The 14,743-nt window shown below is 52.8% G+C and overlaps 2 protein-coding genes across 4 annotated transcripts in view; one reads left to right on the top strand and one right to left on the bottom strand.

The window, feature by feature from the left end:
• Window positions 1-172, bottom strand: part of TMEM63B (transmembrane protein 63B) — a 35,507-nt gene extending 35,335 nt beyond the window's left edge. For all 3 annotated transcript variants that reach the window (XM_035323334.1, XM_035323335.1, XM_035323336.1), the window contains exon 1: window positions 41-172. The gene's annotated coding sequence lies outside the window, so the exon portion shown is untranslated. The remainder of the gene's footprint in view (window positions 1-40) is intronic.
• A 726-nt stretch (window positions 173-898) lies between these two features.
• Window positions 899-8,365, top strand: MRPL14 (mitochondrial ribosomal protein L14). The gene is made up of 3 exons (XM_035323357.1): window positions 899-1,012; window positions 6,016-6,109; window positions 7,716-8,365. The coding sequence occupies exons 2-3, from the start codon at window positions 6,036-6,038 to the stop codon at window positions 8,077-8,079; spliced, it is 438 nt and encodes a 145-aa protein (XP_035179248.1). The 5' UTR covers window positions 899-1,012; window positions 6,016-6,035; the 3' UTR covers window positions 8,080-8,365.
• Window positions 8,366-14,743: the final 6,378 nt, after the last annotated feature.

Genomic DNA, 14,743 nt, shown 5'->3' with positions numbered 1-14,743 from the left:
CCAAGATGGCAGCCGCCGCCCCCCGCCCCGCCGCGCTCACCCGGTGCCAGGCGCGGACGGGCTCCAGGCTCCCCCCGAGCCGCCGGGACCGGACGGGACGGGGAGGGAGGGGGCGGCTCGGCGCCGCTCGGCTCCGCTCGGCAATCTTCGGCTCCGCTCGGCCAGGGGCGGGCCGAGGGGGCGGCGGCGCGCATGCGCAGCGGGCATTGGGAGCGGAGGCCTCCGGCGTGAGGTGGGGCGGGCGGCGGGGGGCTGGGGAGGGGCTCGGCGCTGAGGGGGATCCGCGGGGCTTTGTGCCCGGGGAGGGGGCACCGAGGCCGGCGTGATCCCCCCCGCAGAGCCTCCCCGGGGCTTCGGGGCGGTCAGGCGGCGAGGCTGGGTGGGATTCCTGCGCCCTGACGGGCGCACGTTTCCCTCGGTGTGTCACGGGGACTCGGGAAGTGCGGGCGGCAGCCGTGCTGCCTGTCCCCAGACGGAGGCCCTGTGAGTAAGGGGGAGTGCGGGGAAGGACACGGCCTGGCGGGGTTCTTACCAGCACGGGGGAGCCTTGCTGCTCGGGCGGGTGCTGAGGGAACGCAGCCCGCTGGGTGTCCGCAAGCTGCCCGTGCAGGTCTGTGGAGCCACGGGAAGCTCTTAGCAGCTCCGTGCCCCCCTTCCTGGCCCCGCCGTCATGCTGGGGGGGCTGCACGGAGCTCGCCGAACCCACACAGAACGCCAAAACACACCCGCAAGGAAGGGCCGTGCTGCTGGGCTGTGCCTCCAGCCCCACGGACCACGGCGGTGCTGCTGGGGTCGGGTCCCAGCCCTGCCACCCCTTGCCTTTGGGCCTAGTCAGAAAGTTGTCCTCTCTGAAGCTTAACGTCCTGCCGGTACACCGGCAGTAATCCCCTGCTATTTTAGTACAGCGCCGTGGAAGCGAATATATATAATGGATTAAGGTGCTCGGCTACTGGAACAGTAAGAGCCATAAGTGCCTCCGAGCTGGGATTTCTGGATACTTAAAATATCAAAAGTAAGTTTTCCATTATTCAGCCCTTCTTTATCTGCTTTTCCTGATTGTGAGAATGAGGTTAGTGTGTTTCCCTTCAGCGCCGTTAACAGGCGTACCTGTAATGAGCTGCTGTTGGTAACTTGGATCAATAAATATCCTGTTTAATAGCTAATCCTATTCATAAGTGGAGCCCGAGAAGCCTTAATTCCTCCGTGAATCTTGGCCTTTCTGCCTGTCATTAATGCAAAACCAATTATGTCTTGGTAATGAATATCTTGTGTATTTTTAACACCCCCAAGCCCTTAATCACATCGCTTCCTTTATGAGGAGGGCCGTGGATGGATCGAGTCCCGTAGCTCCCAGCTGGCTCTCGCAGCTCACCCTGGCAGACGTCCTATAAATAAACCCCCAGTGCCAGGGCAGGGGGTGAGGTATTTGCATGGCGCACGTTGTCTTGGATTTATTTCCTGTGTTTTAATGATGGATGACAGATGCAGTTCAAATCTTTGCGGTGCCCAGAGCATGTCTATTTTGGTCTCTTAGAAGAATAAAGGGCGCGTTGGCTCCCATTGTTGCACTGTTCAGATCAAATGGCTGCTCCTAAGGTGAAGAATGTTTCTCCCTGTTTCATTTGGTCTGGTTGACAGCAGGCTTTGGCTGGTTGGCCTTAGCACATCCGCTGATTTTCCCTGTGGTCAGTTTGTGTGGATGAGTTACTAGCAGAAGGAAGGAACAGAAATTACTGAACAACTGCAGATCTCGGTGGGGGAATAGGGAGCAAGTGTCATTTCCAAAACTTCTCGTTAAAAAGGAAAGCGATACTGGGTCGCTAGCTAATAGCCTTATTTAAAAGTACCTTTATTCTAGGATGCAGGCAAGGTAAGAGTGACGCCTTGACTGGTTTTCAGGTCACACATCATTGATTAAAAGCTGGTCAGAGCCACTTCACTGTTCCGCCGAGTGTTCAGACAGATCTTTGCGGTGCTCCCGTGACCCTGTTAATAGTGCAGATTCATCCCGAGCGCTGTTGTGAAGCACGTTGGTGTTTTTTGCTGAAATGGAAGAGAGTCTTTTCTTGTCCACGTCTCCCAGTGTTTCTCTTGAGACGTTCTCACTTTGAGCCAACGCAAGTCTGGGTCGCCAGTGAAGGGAGAAATCCCAGCCTCGTGTTTTGCCACATCCCCTCGGTCCAGCATTCGTGTGGCTGTGCGACGGGGTGGCTCGGGGTGCTGATCCGGCTGAAAACAGTTCCTGATTGACATGCGAGTGCTAGAGTCAGCACGGGAAGCGATGGACACGTGCGTTGTGGGGACACGGGAGTCCTTTCTTGGTGCTTCATGCCCCATCGTGGGTTCAAAGCCAGTATCTGGAAGATGTCCTTGCTTCGTATGGGCTCCCTGAAGAGGTCTCCTCTTGTGTTTTCACGTGGGTTACGAAAATGTTGTATGTGGCCTGCTTCTGTTACCTGGGATGAGGTTTTCCAGAATTCTCCATTTAAAAACCACTGCAGCCTGCAGTAAATATAAATCACTTCTTTAATCTCCCGGGAAAACGGTGAAGTTGGTAGCTTTAGTATGGCACTTGAAAGTGGTGCAGTGGGTAAACAGTTTGCAGGGGTTTGAAACCAGTGAAGAGTTTCTTTGTTGAGCAGTTTCCGGATTTGATGCGAGTCTGTTGCATCGAACGGGGTAATGCTGAAGGGCCCTCGAGAAGGGAATGTTTGCTGTATGGATTATTGCACGTTCAGACTTAGCGAAGTAGAAATTGGGTCACCTCAGTGAATATTTGATGAGCAGATTCCTCACCCCTTTCTGAATCTTGCTCTGAACTCGGTCTGAAGTCTTTTAACCGGTACGTGGAGAGAAGCAAAGCAAGGTTCAGCCTTCAAGAAGTTAGGTCTCCAACCACTGCTAGACCCGAGGTGCTGTTTAACGCCGCTCTTGCCTAGCGTGAGCAGCTCCGAAGCTAATCCTGCCTGAGCTGGAGGTTGGGCTAGACGACCTCCAGCAGTCCCCAGCCAGGTAATTCCTTGGTGAGGAGCGTGTCGGTGACTAAGTGCTGAGCAGTGGCCGGTTTTCCTGCCTGGGGCATGGCAGAGCACACTCCTCTGTCGGCTGGGCAGTGCCACCAGGGGTCTTGCGGGAGTTCCTACAGACCTTCCTGTGCTTGAGGGTTGTGGGGATGCCCTTGCCGTCCCCCCCTGAGTGCTGAAACACCCCGGGAGAGCCATCTTTGGAAGCAAACCCCGGTAACACAGGCTGAGCGCAGCCTTCTCGCAGAGCCTGGTTCAGACCCGCTGGTGTGAGGCAGCTGCAGAACTTTCCGTAACAGCATCAACTCCGAGTGCTCATGTGGCACGCGTGGCGTGGCAGAGCGAATGACTTCTGTGCCCTTCAGAGCTTGGTTTGGTGCTGGCTGCTCGATGCAGAGGGAAACAGGGCAGAGGAGCTCAAGTGCCTGCTCACAGCCATGGGGCAAGCAACCTAGAACTGCGTCTGGCCAGGGAGAGCCTGGAAGCAGACCCAAACCATCGTCTGTTTGTTTCTGGAAGGGGAGCTGCCATGGTATGATAGCTGAAGGTGTGATTCACCATTCACAAACCCACCTGCACCCTTGCATGCTGCGCGCCGTGCCACAGATGCATTCTTCCCTTCCCTCCGCCCTGAACCTTCCTGCAAATTGCAAACGTTCTCCCTGTTTACGCAGCTCCTAACAGGATGCTTCATTCCAAACAGTCAATCATACAAAGTTTCTCAGCGTGTGACACATCTTAATATGCCGAGGAATAATTCCTAGCAGTGAGTTGGGTACTGAGTCATGTGGAAAAATAAACAGTCCTTGGACACTTAGCGCTGCTGATGCTTCTGCCGGTAGTTTTGTAACTTCAAACCTTCACTGCTGCCACGGGGTAGAAACAAACCGTGACTCCTCCCGGGACTGGGGAGCGAGTTCAGGGTTTGGGCAGCGCTTTGGGACTCCGGCACGCGGCCTCGAGCACGCTGAGCTGGTCGTGACGTTGCTGTCCCTGTGGCAGCGCACAGAGCGTGCGCCTGTGCCTGCCTTGGGTCAGGGGCCAGCAGACCTCTCCTATTGGGCTTACGTAGAGGCGAGGATGAGCAGGCACCTCCTCTCCTGCTGAGGAGGTGACCATGAGGAATGGAGGCCGGGGCCATGGTGGACTCCCCAAAAACCATCCGTCAGTGAAAACAGGGCGGCCAACTTGCTGCTGCTTGCCTAGTTCTTCTAGAGGGCTCTCTGAGGCCTCAGTGTGATGCTGGGGGATTTAGGAGCAGTGTTACACCCCGGGGTTGAGTTTCCCGCAGGGAAACAGTACACCCAAGTGCAGAACGGGATGCCTGCTGTCCTCCCTGCTGACGAAGGGGGTGGGATTACAGCAAGGGAGCTGAATCGAAGCTGCCTAGGAATCCTAGCAGCAGCAAGGCCAGGTGACCAGGCCCTGGTTGCCAGCATGCTGTGAAGACTGCAGGGCCTTGTTTTTGTTAGGACTGCGCATCTCGGGAAGGAACTGTTGCAAAAATGCAGCCTCTCTGGGGTCTCGTTCAAGAGAGGGAACAGTGCAGGTGATCTCCGAACAGAAACTCTGAGTCACTTGAGATTTTCTGCCCCACAGCAACGCGGCTTTGTTAGCAGATGAGTGCAGGGTTTGATTACGGCTGATCTCTGTTCCAAACCTGCCCGGGTGACAGGTGAGCTGACTTGTCACACAGCTGAGGAAGCACGCCTCGCTCGGGGAGCGCTGCTGCAAAATGGCTGTGGTGCAGATCTCCAGGGCTTCTCGTCCAGCTCAGGTAACGCGTGCTCTGTAGGACAGCTGCAAACCCTGAGGTTTGCAAACGCTGAGGAAAACTGAAAAGAATAAAGAGAGAGTGAAGATTTAGCCTGCCTTTTGCTCGGTTGTAGTCAGAACAACTGAGGCTGTCTCTTGCAAGGCTCTGAGGATGTTTTTCCCCCCAGAGAAGTTAGATTGGCTTTATTTTAAAAGTAAGAAAACTGTTTTACAACACACTGCTCTGGAATTTGGCCCTGTGCTCATCAGAACTGGCAAGGGAGATGGGAGGTCAATGTGTTTTTGACGTTGAAACAGGAGAGATGCAGAACACGTGCCGGTTACGCTGCGGAGGGCCAGGTAAGCATGGCCACAGCAACGGCTTCAGCCAGACAGAAAGTCGTAGCTCTACCTGGGCTGGCCTGCAAGAGGACGGGATCCAGATCCGGGCTGTTTCCTCCCCCTGCTTGGATCTGTCTGGCAAAGTGATCTGGGATCAGATAAGCTGCAGCGACTGAGCGTGCAGGCTGCTCCCCATCAGTTTGACAGAATGAGGTTAGGGAGCAGCTAGGGATGCAGTTAGGGAGGAGGGCGTGGTACGCGCAGAGGTGAGCCCTGTAACCCAGCTCTGCTGCAGCCGGGGCGCTGTTCTGGCTGGGGCTGAGCAGGCACCGTAAAGGCACGGGGAGCTGTTCCTCCTGGGCAGGCTCTAAACAAGGCTGCTGAACACCTTGGGTATGCTACAAAGGTCGTCAGTGGAGGAGCTTTTGTTCCTCGTCGAGCACCTCGCTTGTGTAACCTCTGATGCCGGTCTGCAGAGTGTCTCTGGCTTTTTACCTGGTTTTATAGGTAACCCTGGTAGCTTTTGCTGGTCACTCTGATCTCTAAATTAGAAACTGTTCACATCCAAAATTCTCAGACCTGTTTGTTGTTAACCTGGTTCACAGTGCACAGAAGGACCTTTAACCCTGGACCTTTAACCCCGCAGTATGGGGTTACTGAACCCAGCTTCATAGTCTAAGCATCTGAACTATTGTCTGCTGAACCTGGCAGAGGCTCTTGCTCTGCTTTGTGGCACGCCAACGATGCCATTAGCGCTCTGTGCTCTGTGGATTGCAATGTCTGAAGAGTGGCTGAGACTCCGTTGTGAGATTCCCATAAGAAAAAGGAAGTGAAACAAATTCTGTACTATTTCCAGGATTCATGATTCTCTTATTTCTTCTTATTTCTTCCACAGGTCGTGTTCCCAGAATCCAAATGGCTCTTTTGAACAGGCAGCTGGGTTTTTCCTTAACCCGCCTAAGCAGCGCAGTCATCCAGCGTCACTTCGGGTAATTTTCAAATCCTGCTTTTGTTTCCTTGGGAGAGTTTCCTGACTGAAAGAGATGCTATTAAGTAGATCAAGAAGAACATAAAGTATTTCTAGTCTAAAAAGGATAATACAGTCAAAAAATAGCATGGATGTCTCTTCGCAGGTTGTAAAGTGAGCCCAAACACAACAGATGCAGGTTCCTGGCAGACAGAACACAGTCTGAATTCTGCATTTTCCCTGTGCTGGAAAGGAGGTTTTCAGGCCTTAGATGGCGATGCAGAGGCCTGCAAGCAGAAGATAAAAGTGCTCGTGTTTCTCAGCCAAGTGCAAAAAAGCAACAGCCAGCCCCTGCTGATGTAAAGCCAATTACATGTTTAAAATTCCTCCAGAGTTTATCATTTCTGGTATTTAGAACAAGAATAACCTGAGAAGTGATTTCCTTGTACCTCAGCGCTGTCCATTGGTATTATTCCATGGTGCTTGTTCCAGGCTCAGTGCATTTAAAGCTTGTTAAATTCATTTACTTCTGTTCTCCAGTGCCTTGCACGAAGCCCAGACCCTCATCCTGCAGTACACTCGGTGCAGTACACTAGAGTTTAGCTCCCTGAAGGGCCAAGGCTTCAGTCTGCAGGGTGAGAATAGTTGTTCCTGTGACTGTGGTCTAGAAAGAGGATTAAGAGAGAGCCCGGGGCTGGGTTGTGTGGTATTCCCAGGAGCTACTGCTGTTTTGTAGATGTGGTCCTGCCGAGGTTTCCCCTTCTCCTTCCTGCAGCAGCACTCGTGTCCCTTTCCAGCTTCTTCCTGCCTTCCCCGCTGTGCAGCCACAGCCTTGCAAGCGGAACATGAAGTGTGACAAAAGAATAGCTGCTCCTGGAAGGGAGGTTGAATTATTTCTCAGCTTATCCCTACTGCTCCCAGGCGTACTCAAAATCAGATCTACTAACTTAGTACCGTTTAGTGTATTCCTGTTATTTCTAACTCCCGATAATCACACATTGCAAGCAGATACAGAAGATGCTGCTGCTCTCTGGGATCCTCCCACGTGGGGAAGGTGTTGATCTGTTAGATTCTAATTGGCAGCAGCTTAGCACAGCCGCAGCAGGACCTCAGAGGTCTCACTGAGAGCAGAATAAGGTGAGAGCACCTCATAGACTTCACTGAAAAGATTGGTCAGTAAAGTCCTTATTGCTGGGGAGTGTCTACAAGACCAAAACAGCCCGTCTTGAATCCTAGCTTCCTCTAGGCTGTTCATGGCAGAAGCAATCCTTTTTTTTTTTTTTTTTTTTGCTTGTAAATTGAAGTTGAACTGAATCATCCACAGTTGCTAAAAAAACCAACGCACCAGTAAATGCAAGCCACTCTACACGCCATCTTTTAGTCATGTTTCAGAGCAGAACGGTTGTTTTATGTTTGACATTTAGTGAAGAGTGTGCAAAGCTCAGAGTAGCATCTGGCTTTCAAAGAGCGCGCTGAACGCAGTAAATGTGTCACCCATATGGTATGTATATGTTGCTGGCGCCTTCTGAGTGGTTTGTGTAGTGACAAGATCCGGTTGCTGGGTTTGCCCTTGCTCCCCAAGGGTTATTGGGGAGATCTGTCTCTCATTCTTTCCTGTCTTTTGCCAGTATCACTGCAGCATGCCAAGCAATACAGAAGCTTACTCGTGTGCGAGTGGTGGACAACAGCGCCTTGGGGAACACGCCGTACCACCGGCCGCCAAAATGTATCCACGTGTATAACAAGACTGGAGTTGGCAAAGTAGGAGATAAGATTCTTCTGGCTATCAAAGGAGAAAAGAAGAAGGCTTTGATTGTAGGGCACAAGATGCCTGGCCCCTGCATGATGCCTAAATTTGATTCTAACAACGTGGTACTCATAGAAGACAACGGAAATCCAATTGGGACTAGAATAAAAACACCCATACCGTATGCCCTGCGACAGAAAGGAGAGTTCTCCAAAGTACTGGCCATTGCCCGCAACTTCGTATGAGGTTCCTTCATTTTCCTAAGAAAGATTTCTGGCGATCCCATTCATTTTTTTTTAATTCTGTAACTGTTCTTGGGTTAAGGTTAAGTGTGAAAAAGTTGAGGTTCATCAGTGGTTTCTGTTCCTGCAAACAACTCATTTAAGTATTGAAATACCTTGTTTTTTTCCAAAAGATGGTTGATTTGTTTTGTGGAAATGTCTGCAGTGTGTTTGGGAAATGCTCCTTCACTCTTACTGTTCTGGTGGTGTCATTTTGGACTCTAACCATTAAAACGAGAACATGAAAATCCTTGCTGTGTTTTACTTCTTACGCTCTCTTGTCCCCGTTCCTGCCATTCACAGTTCTGCTGGAGCAGAGCTCAAAGCCCAGTCCATGGCGGGGTGACTTCAGGGTCTACAAAATGGCTTCACATCTAATGGAGAGATGACAGCAGTATGGTGAACTATTGGTGCTTTGAGCACGTTCAATAAAAGGGTTGGTTTCCACATCTTTGCCAAAGAAAAAATCTCTAGGAAAGCCTGGAACTGGGAAAGCATGATGGCCTACAGCTTTACTGGTGGGTGTTTGGACGGGATATGCCAGAGATGGGGAAGAGGAGGTGGGTGGGGAAAGGGAATGTGATAGGTTTGAGATGCAGCCTATGCTCTCCACCAGATCAACCTCAGGAAATTAACTTTGTCATTTCTGGACAGCACAAGGGTTGGGTTCGGACTGAAACCTCCCTAGGAAGAAACTTCCTCTTGGAGTGCTTTTTGGGACTGCATCAGATAACCTAGGCTAGCCCGTTAGCTGTTGCCAGCAGGCAGCGTGTGCTGGTTGGTGAGACCAGCTGTTGTCCACAAGTGCCTCCTCAGCTCAGGCACAGCAGTGGGAAAACACTGCTGGGTTGCTTTCAGTGCTAACTGTAGTCCAGGAGCCACAGGGCTTCCTGGAGCCAAGCAGAGCAACTTGGTGCTCACAGTGGGTCAAGGGACATGGAAATGGCAGTGTTGGGGAAGGGGGCACAGGATGCAGCTGGCAGGAGGCCGCCTTGCTTCAGGCTCCCAAGCCTGCTCTTCATGGATCTGATGGTCATGGCAGCTGCCTGTGCATTGTCCTTCCCTTCCAATTGTGCTGGGGAACTCTTATCAGCGTGGCTTTGGCTTCAGGAGCAGAAGAGGATCTGGAGGCGGCAGTGCTGAACTATACCAGCTTTGACCAGTTACTCCTGGCTGGTCTGTTTGCCCTGTGCTCCCTGCTGTTCCCGTCAAAACCAAACCGTCTAAGCAAAACGAGAGCCCTGCACCTCCTCCTACTCCGTTACTTCAGGCAATGCAGACAGGACAATACTTTGTATTTACATTCAGCTTTAACCTGCAAGTAGTGGCACTATTCTCCTCAGCACAACTTCCCTGTGGACTGGAGGGACCCAAGCCTACGGGCTGCTCAGTTCGGTGCAGAAAACAAAATTGGCTGCTGCTTGCAGCCATTGTTTGTCTGCTGCTGTCCGTGGGCCAGTGAATGCTGGATGTGCTGCTCCCAGCCCTCCTAGGCCCTGCGGGCGTTGCCAGTGAGCCCTCAGCCCGCCTGCTTGACACAGCAGATGCTCGCCCGGCTGATGTCAGTCTTTCCAGTCTGTCTGAGCACAGTTGCTTTCAAAGAGAGACTTTCTGTGCTGGGAGGTGACGTGGAGGCTGCTTTGCAAGGCGGGGCAGTGAATAAACTGAGCATGGCTGGGTTCCCCCCTTTTATTTCCTAGAAGAAGCTGCAGTTGCTGGCTGAGCATCACTGGGCGTGCACGCCGGCCATCTAGTGGCTCCCTGCAGCTGGGGCTCTTGGAGAGGTGCTCTGCAAGCCTGGGCGTTGAAGTTTTCTCCCTGCAAAGATGTGACTCCCTAAAGCTGCTCAGGTTGTGGTCCTGCTCTGGTTCCGTGAGCAGCCAGAGCTGTCTTTGTGTCCAGTTGTTACCTGTGTGATTTTACCGGGGTGCTATGAAGTACAGCAGAGTCAAACTTAAAAAAAAATAAAAATGAAACTGTTCATCATCTGCCTAAGATTCCTCTAAATTCCTGAGGATGCATGCAAACCCACTGTTATCAGAAGTAGGAATGCTTAGGAATTCCCAACACAAAGTCACCTGGAAAAATGTGGCTCTGGCTTTGGGAGCGAAATCGATCCAGGCTCATCTCGGGGCCAAGGGGCTCCGGTGAGCGCTGGGTACACAGGGCCCATCCTGGCAACTGCGAAACTTTACAGGGGCAGACATGCTACTGGGCACGGCTGCAGGGTGGTAAATCTACCAAAGTTCGGCTAAGGGGTGGAAGAAAAAAAGAGTGTATGTTTTTATGCATATTTAGGGAACTTCACAGCTCTGCATTTTTCCTTTAGAAAACCTTTCTCGGCCTTTGAAAGTCCCCCAACCCCAAGAACCACACAAACATCTTTGTATTTTTAAAAGCAAATCACAAGACAATTAACGAGTGGAGTGATAGATCTCCCCCCAAATCTTTTCTCTGAGAAAAGGAAAATTTTGCCTCCATTCACTTAAGGCTGAAAAATCTACTTTCCAATGCCACTTGTACTGGGTGTTCAGTTTCTGTGCAAAGGCTACCACAAAGTGGAAGAGAGGTTCACCCCAGGACCTGTGGTTCCAGCTCACCCAGTTTGTAGCTCACCTAAAGGGCTATTTTACTGTGGGTTTTGTTTGCTTGTTTGATTCTTTTAATTATTATTATTTTTTTTTTTTCTTAGCAACGACTCCAGCCTTGAAGCAGTCTCCTGGTAGGGCACACAATTCTTGTTTTTCTTATCCGAGACGTAAGGACTATTAGTCCCTCATGGGACACACGGACCCTGCTGCTTGGATATTAAATATTTCACAGAATATTTGCTAATAACTTTCCAGCATTTCGCAGGGGAAAAGGTCGTGGGGAGAGGGCACCAGAGGAAGCGGGCAAGACAATGGAGCAGACTTGAGATTAAAGCGCGGAGAGGCGCTTCATTTGTAAGTAAACCGATACGTGGAGCTAAATCCTTAACTTGGGGGCTTAACGAGCAGCCGTGCAGACAGCTAATCTAAGCACATCCTGCAGAGCAGCTCCTTGTACCCCTCTTTTCCTGACGGGACGATGGCCTCAGCAGGACCCCTGGCCTGCAGTGACAGGCCTAGGCTCGGCAACCCCCAGGCGCTCGCCTTCTCACTGAGGGCTCTCCCCTGAGCAGGCCCCGTGCTGCAGGTCCCCCATTTTGTGTGGCACCGGCTTGCTGGGGGCGTGCGGCCTGCCCCACGCTCCCCTCGGGACGTGCCGAGCCTCCCGGGCAGCGGCTGCGAGGCTTCGTGGGCTCCATCTTGCGGCATCCTTCCTCTGCCGGCCGGCCCTTGGAGCACTGCGAGGGGAGGCTTTTCCTTCAGCTTCCACCCCGCTGGGAAATTAATCTGGTGGCCTCTGGGGGTAGCAGTTCTCGCAGGCCCTTTCCGTGAAGGCAGCCGGCGGTCCTTCCCTTCCCTGCTCCCTGTTAATGCTGATTATTCTGCCATTAAAACGGTTTTATATGGGAAAACTTCCGAGCAGGGGATGGTGCTGAGGAGGCAGCCTCTCATCTCCTGAGCAGCCTCTGGGGGAGCTGTGAGCCGCTGCAGAGAGAAAGGGAAGCCAGAAGCCAGAGTCCTCCCAGGGCCCTTTTGTTTTACCCCTAGGACATCGCTGTGACCAATGTGCCAATGTGCCAGCTCTGCCCAGGGGCCTGTTCCCCTGTGTTTGGATGTGGGGTTTGCATCAGTTTCAGCTCCCCCAAGGGTGCTTATTCCCCGGGTGATGGCCAGGACTTGATGCCCAGATGTTCTTCGGTGGGAGGTGGGGGACAGTGGTCTCCTTGGGGCGTCCTGTGTGGGTAGGGAGAGATGGTCTCTCCAAGGAGATGCTAGCCCAGAAAAGATGTGGGGCAGGACTCTCTGTCGAGCTCCAGGGGAAGGAGACAGGCAAACACAGGGGATTAGCTGGCCATGAGAAGGGGTGTCCCGAAAGGAAGCAGGCGAGACAGATTATCGCGGAGGGATGCCGCGGGGAGCTGATGTCTTCCATCTGCTTGGAGACAGAGGCTGGGAGACAGGCGGCCCTGCCTCGTGGCCCTGTGCCAGTGGGGTAGATGGGCCGCAGGGCTGGGGACGGCAGCTGGGACTTACGGGGCTGGGAGGAGGGGGACGCAGCTGGAGGCTGGACTTCGGTCAAAAGCAAGTTGCTGGACTTGTAGCCAGCCCTTGGCTGGTGGGGTGAGGGCGGTCAGAGGGGCTAAATCCTGAAACCGCAGTGAGCTGCATGTCCCAGAGCAGGAGGTGTGTGCTGGAGTGGTCCCATGGCGGGCCATGGCTTCAGTCCCCATCTGGCCACCCAGTCCTGCTCCTCTTGGGGACCATGACCCTCACTGCCCAGCTGCCACCACGATGTGGGTCTGGTCTCTGTGCCCACAGCCACCATGAGCAGAGGATGCTTCTGAGCAGCAGAGAGAGGGCTGCCACCTCCTGCTCTTCTTCTGGATGTGGCTGTGCCACCCATGAGCAACACCACCCAGGAGGAGCAAAGAGGAGGGGGAAGCAGCAGGAGCCAGGGCTGCATTTGTTCATATCCTGCAGCTACTGCTGGGGATATGCAGGGGGCAAAGGGGGCACCAGGAGTATGTACAGGAGCAGGACACTTGCCCTGGCAGCCTTGCAAACTCATTTTCTGGATGTAAGCTTCTCAAGCGTAAGGAATGCGGTGGTGAATGATACTATGCTCTTAATGCTGCTGCATAAATCAGCGGTGCAGCCTCAATGAACTAGCGCATGCCGGGCTGGTCAGCTTATCTCAGAAGCTGTCAGGGGTAGATGACAGGAATTTTCCTATGCCTCTCGCAGATACACCCTCTAACAGGAAAATAGAATTGGAAAGCTCAGGAGTGTCTAGCTTGGAGAGAAAGAAGATTAATGAGGGCTCATGATAGAAGGATAAAAAGAAGGAGGTGGAGAAAACACATCAGACACATCCATTCTCCCTGTCTGAGAGAGCAGTAGAGGTGACAAAGAAAATCAGCTTTTTTTTTTTTTTTTTTTTTTTTTTTCCTTTCACCCAAAGCACAAGTTACCCCACGGAACTCATTGCTCCAGGACACCAGCAGGAGTAACTGGTTAATGCAGCTCGAAGCAAACTGGACACTCACCTCCATGGCAGGAATTGTATGCACGCCTTCCCCAGAAGGTTGGGAAGTGATGTGCCCAGTTACTGAGGCGTGGATGCCACAGGCAGGCTGTCACTTGGGTTTCTGAAATAGGAGCTTGCTTTGGAAATGTCTGAAGGCTATAAGCTCCGTGCACCTAACGTGGTTCTTTAACAACAAACATGCAAGCCCCAAGCTATGAGGCTAGGTACCAGGGTGCTCCTGTGGCAAGCCGCAGGTTTGAACCAAACCTCCTCTGGTAGGACCCTTGTTGGACCCTGTCGTACCATGTGGCTCCTCTGCTTTCCTGTATTAGCTGCATCTCTTGGGTTTAAAGGATTCATTGCTCTGGTTGCGTGCAGCCCAGGTGGCTGAGCTTTGCTCCAGACAAATCTGTGTTTGCTTTCCTCTTCCAACCTCGGCTCAGGATCGCCCTGTGCATTCCCTGGAGATCCCCATCCTCCAGGAGGGCGGTGGGAAAGGATCGGGTTCACTGACAGCACAAAACCCACTGCTCTGAGGAGCAGACGAAGTAAGAAGAGGAGGTGGTAGGGTGGTAGATGCTATCTCAGCCCTTGTTTCCTGAGGTTTATGCTCGGCTCTTGGCCCTCCTCCAGGAGGTCCCAGACAGCTCTGGGCAGCCCTGAGTCTGTGTTTCGTGATGCTCACAGCAGCAAACAGCTGGTTTAACTGGCTTCTCCGGTCTGCCACTTCGCCCTTGATGTACCTAGGCTCTGCCTTGCGGAGGAGGGGACCTCACCTGCAGCCAGGTGAGCTAAGGACAGGGACCTCAGGGGCATCAAACCCAGACCCACAGAGGCAGTTCCCTCCCAGGTGGCTCACGCACAGGGGCAGGGAGGAGAGAGAAGCCTCCTGCCTGCAAGAGAGGGTCTCCAAACCTGCCGGTGTCTCCGCTCAGCGGGCTGACAGCATCTCATGTTGCTTGCTAGCAAACTCAATGGCAAGATGCTCTGCTCAGCAGATGCAGGTAGCATCTTGTGTTTCTGCAGAAAGTTGAGCAAACCTTGAGACTTTAAAGAAATCAGGACAAGCAGAGTTAAGGGAGTGCCCCGTGCAACTTTTGGGCCATCTGAGGGTGGGCTCATCCCCATTCTATAACCTCTAACTCTAGCTATGTGGGGTGGCTGAAGGAGGGGGGAGATCCTTGGGAAATCCTTGCTGTGTCACCAGCTTGCATCACGCAGGTAGGAAAGGGGCTCCTGCACGTCAAGAGCAAAGGGGCTGCATAACCTGGGAGGCACACGGGGCAGGTGTAGGCTGCCCTGGTGCTCTGCAAAGGCTGGGTGCTGCTGACACGTAGAGGAGTACCATCCCAGCAGGCTGGTGAGGGGGCGGGTGAGCTTTTTGGGGAATGTGGGATGGACAGGGGCTGCGTATCACCTCTGGGATTATAGTTAGGTAGTTTGCAGCAGAGATGCTACGGTGACTCCTTAAACTGTGAAGCCCACAGTAAACTTCCAGCCCACCCCCTTC

The sequence above is a fragment of the Oxyura jamaicensis genome, chromosome 3 (genome assembly GCF_011077185.1).
Source record: "Oxyura jamaicensis isolate SHBP4307 breed ruddy duck chromosome 3, BPBGC_Ojam_1.0, whole genome shotgun sequence".
In the NCBI taxonomy this organism is placed as follows: Eukaryota; Metazoa; Chordata; class Aves; order Anseriformes; family Anatidae; genus Oxyura; species Oxyura jamaicensis.
The sequence above is the reverse complement of the archived record's forward strand: the minus strand, read 5'-3'. Positions and strand labels throughout refer to the sequence as shown.

Coding starts and splice junctions, on each gene's coding strand:
- MRPL14 (XM_035323357.1), top strand. CDS start 6,036: ATGGCTCTTTTGAACAGGCAGCTGGGTTTTTCCTTAACCCGCCTAAGC. Junction 6,110..7,715: donor GTCATCCAGCGTCACTTCGG/GTAATTTTCAAA, acceptor GTCTTTTGCCAG/TATCACTGCAGCATGCCAAG.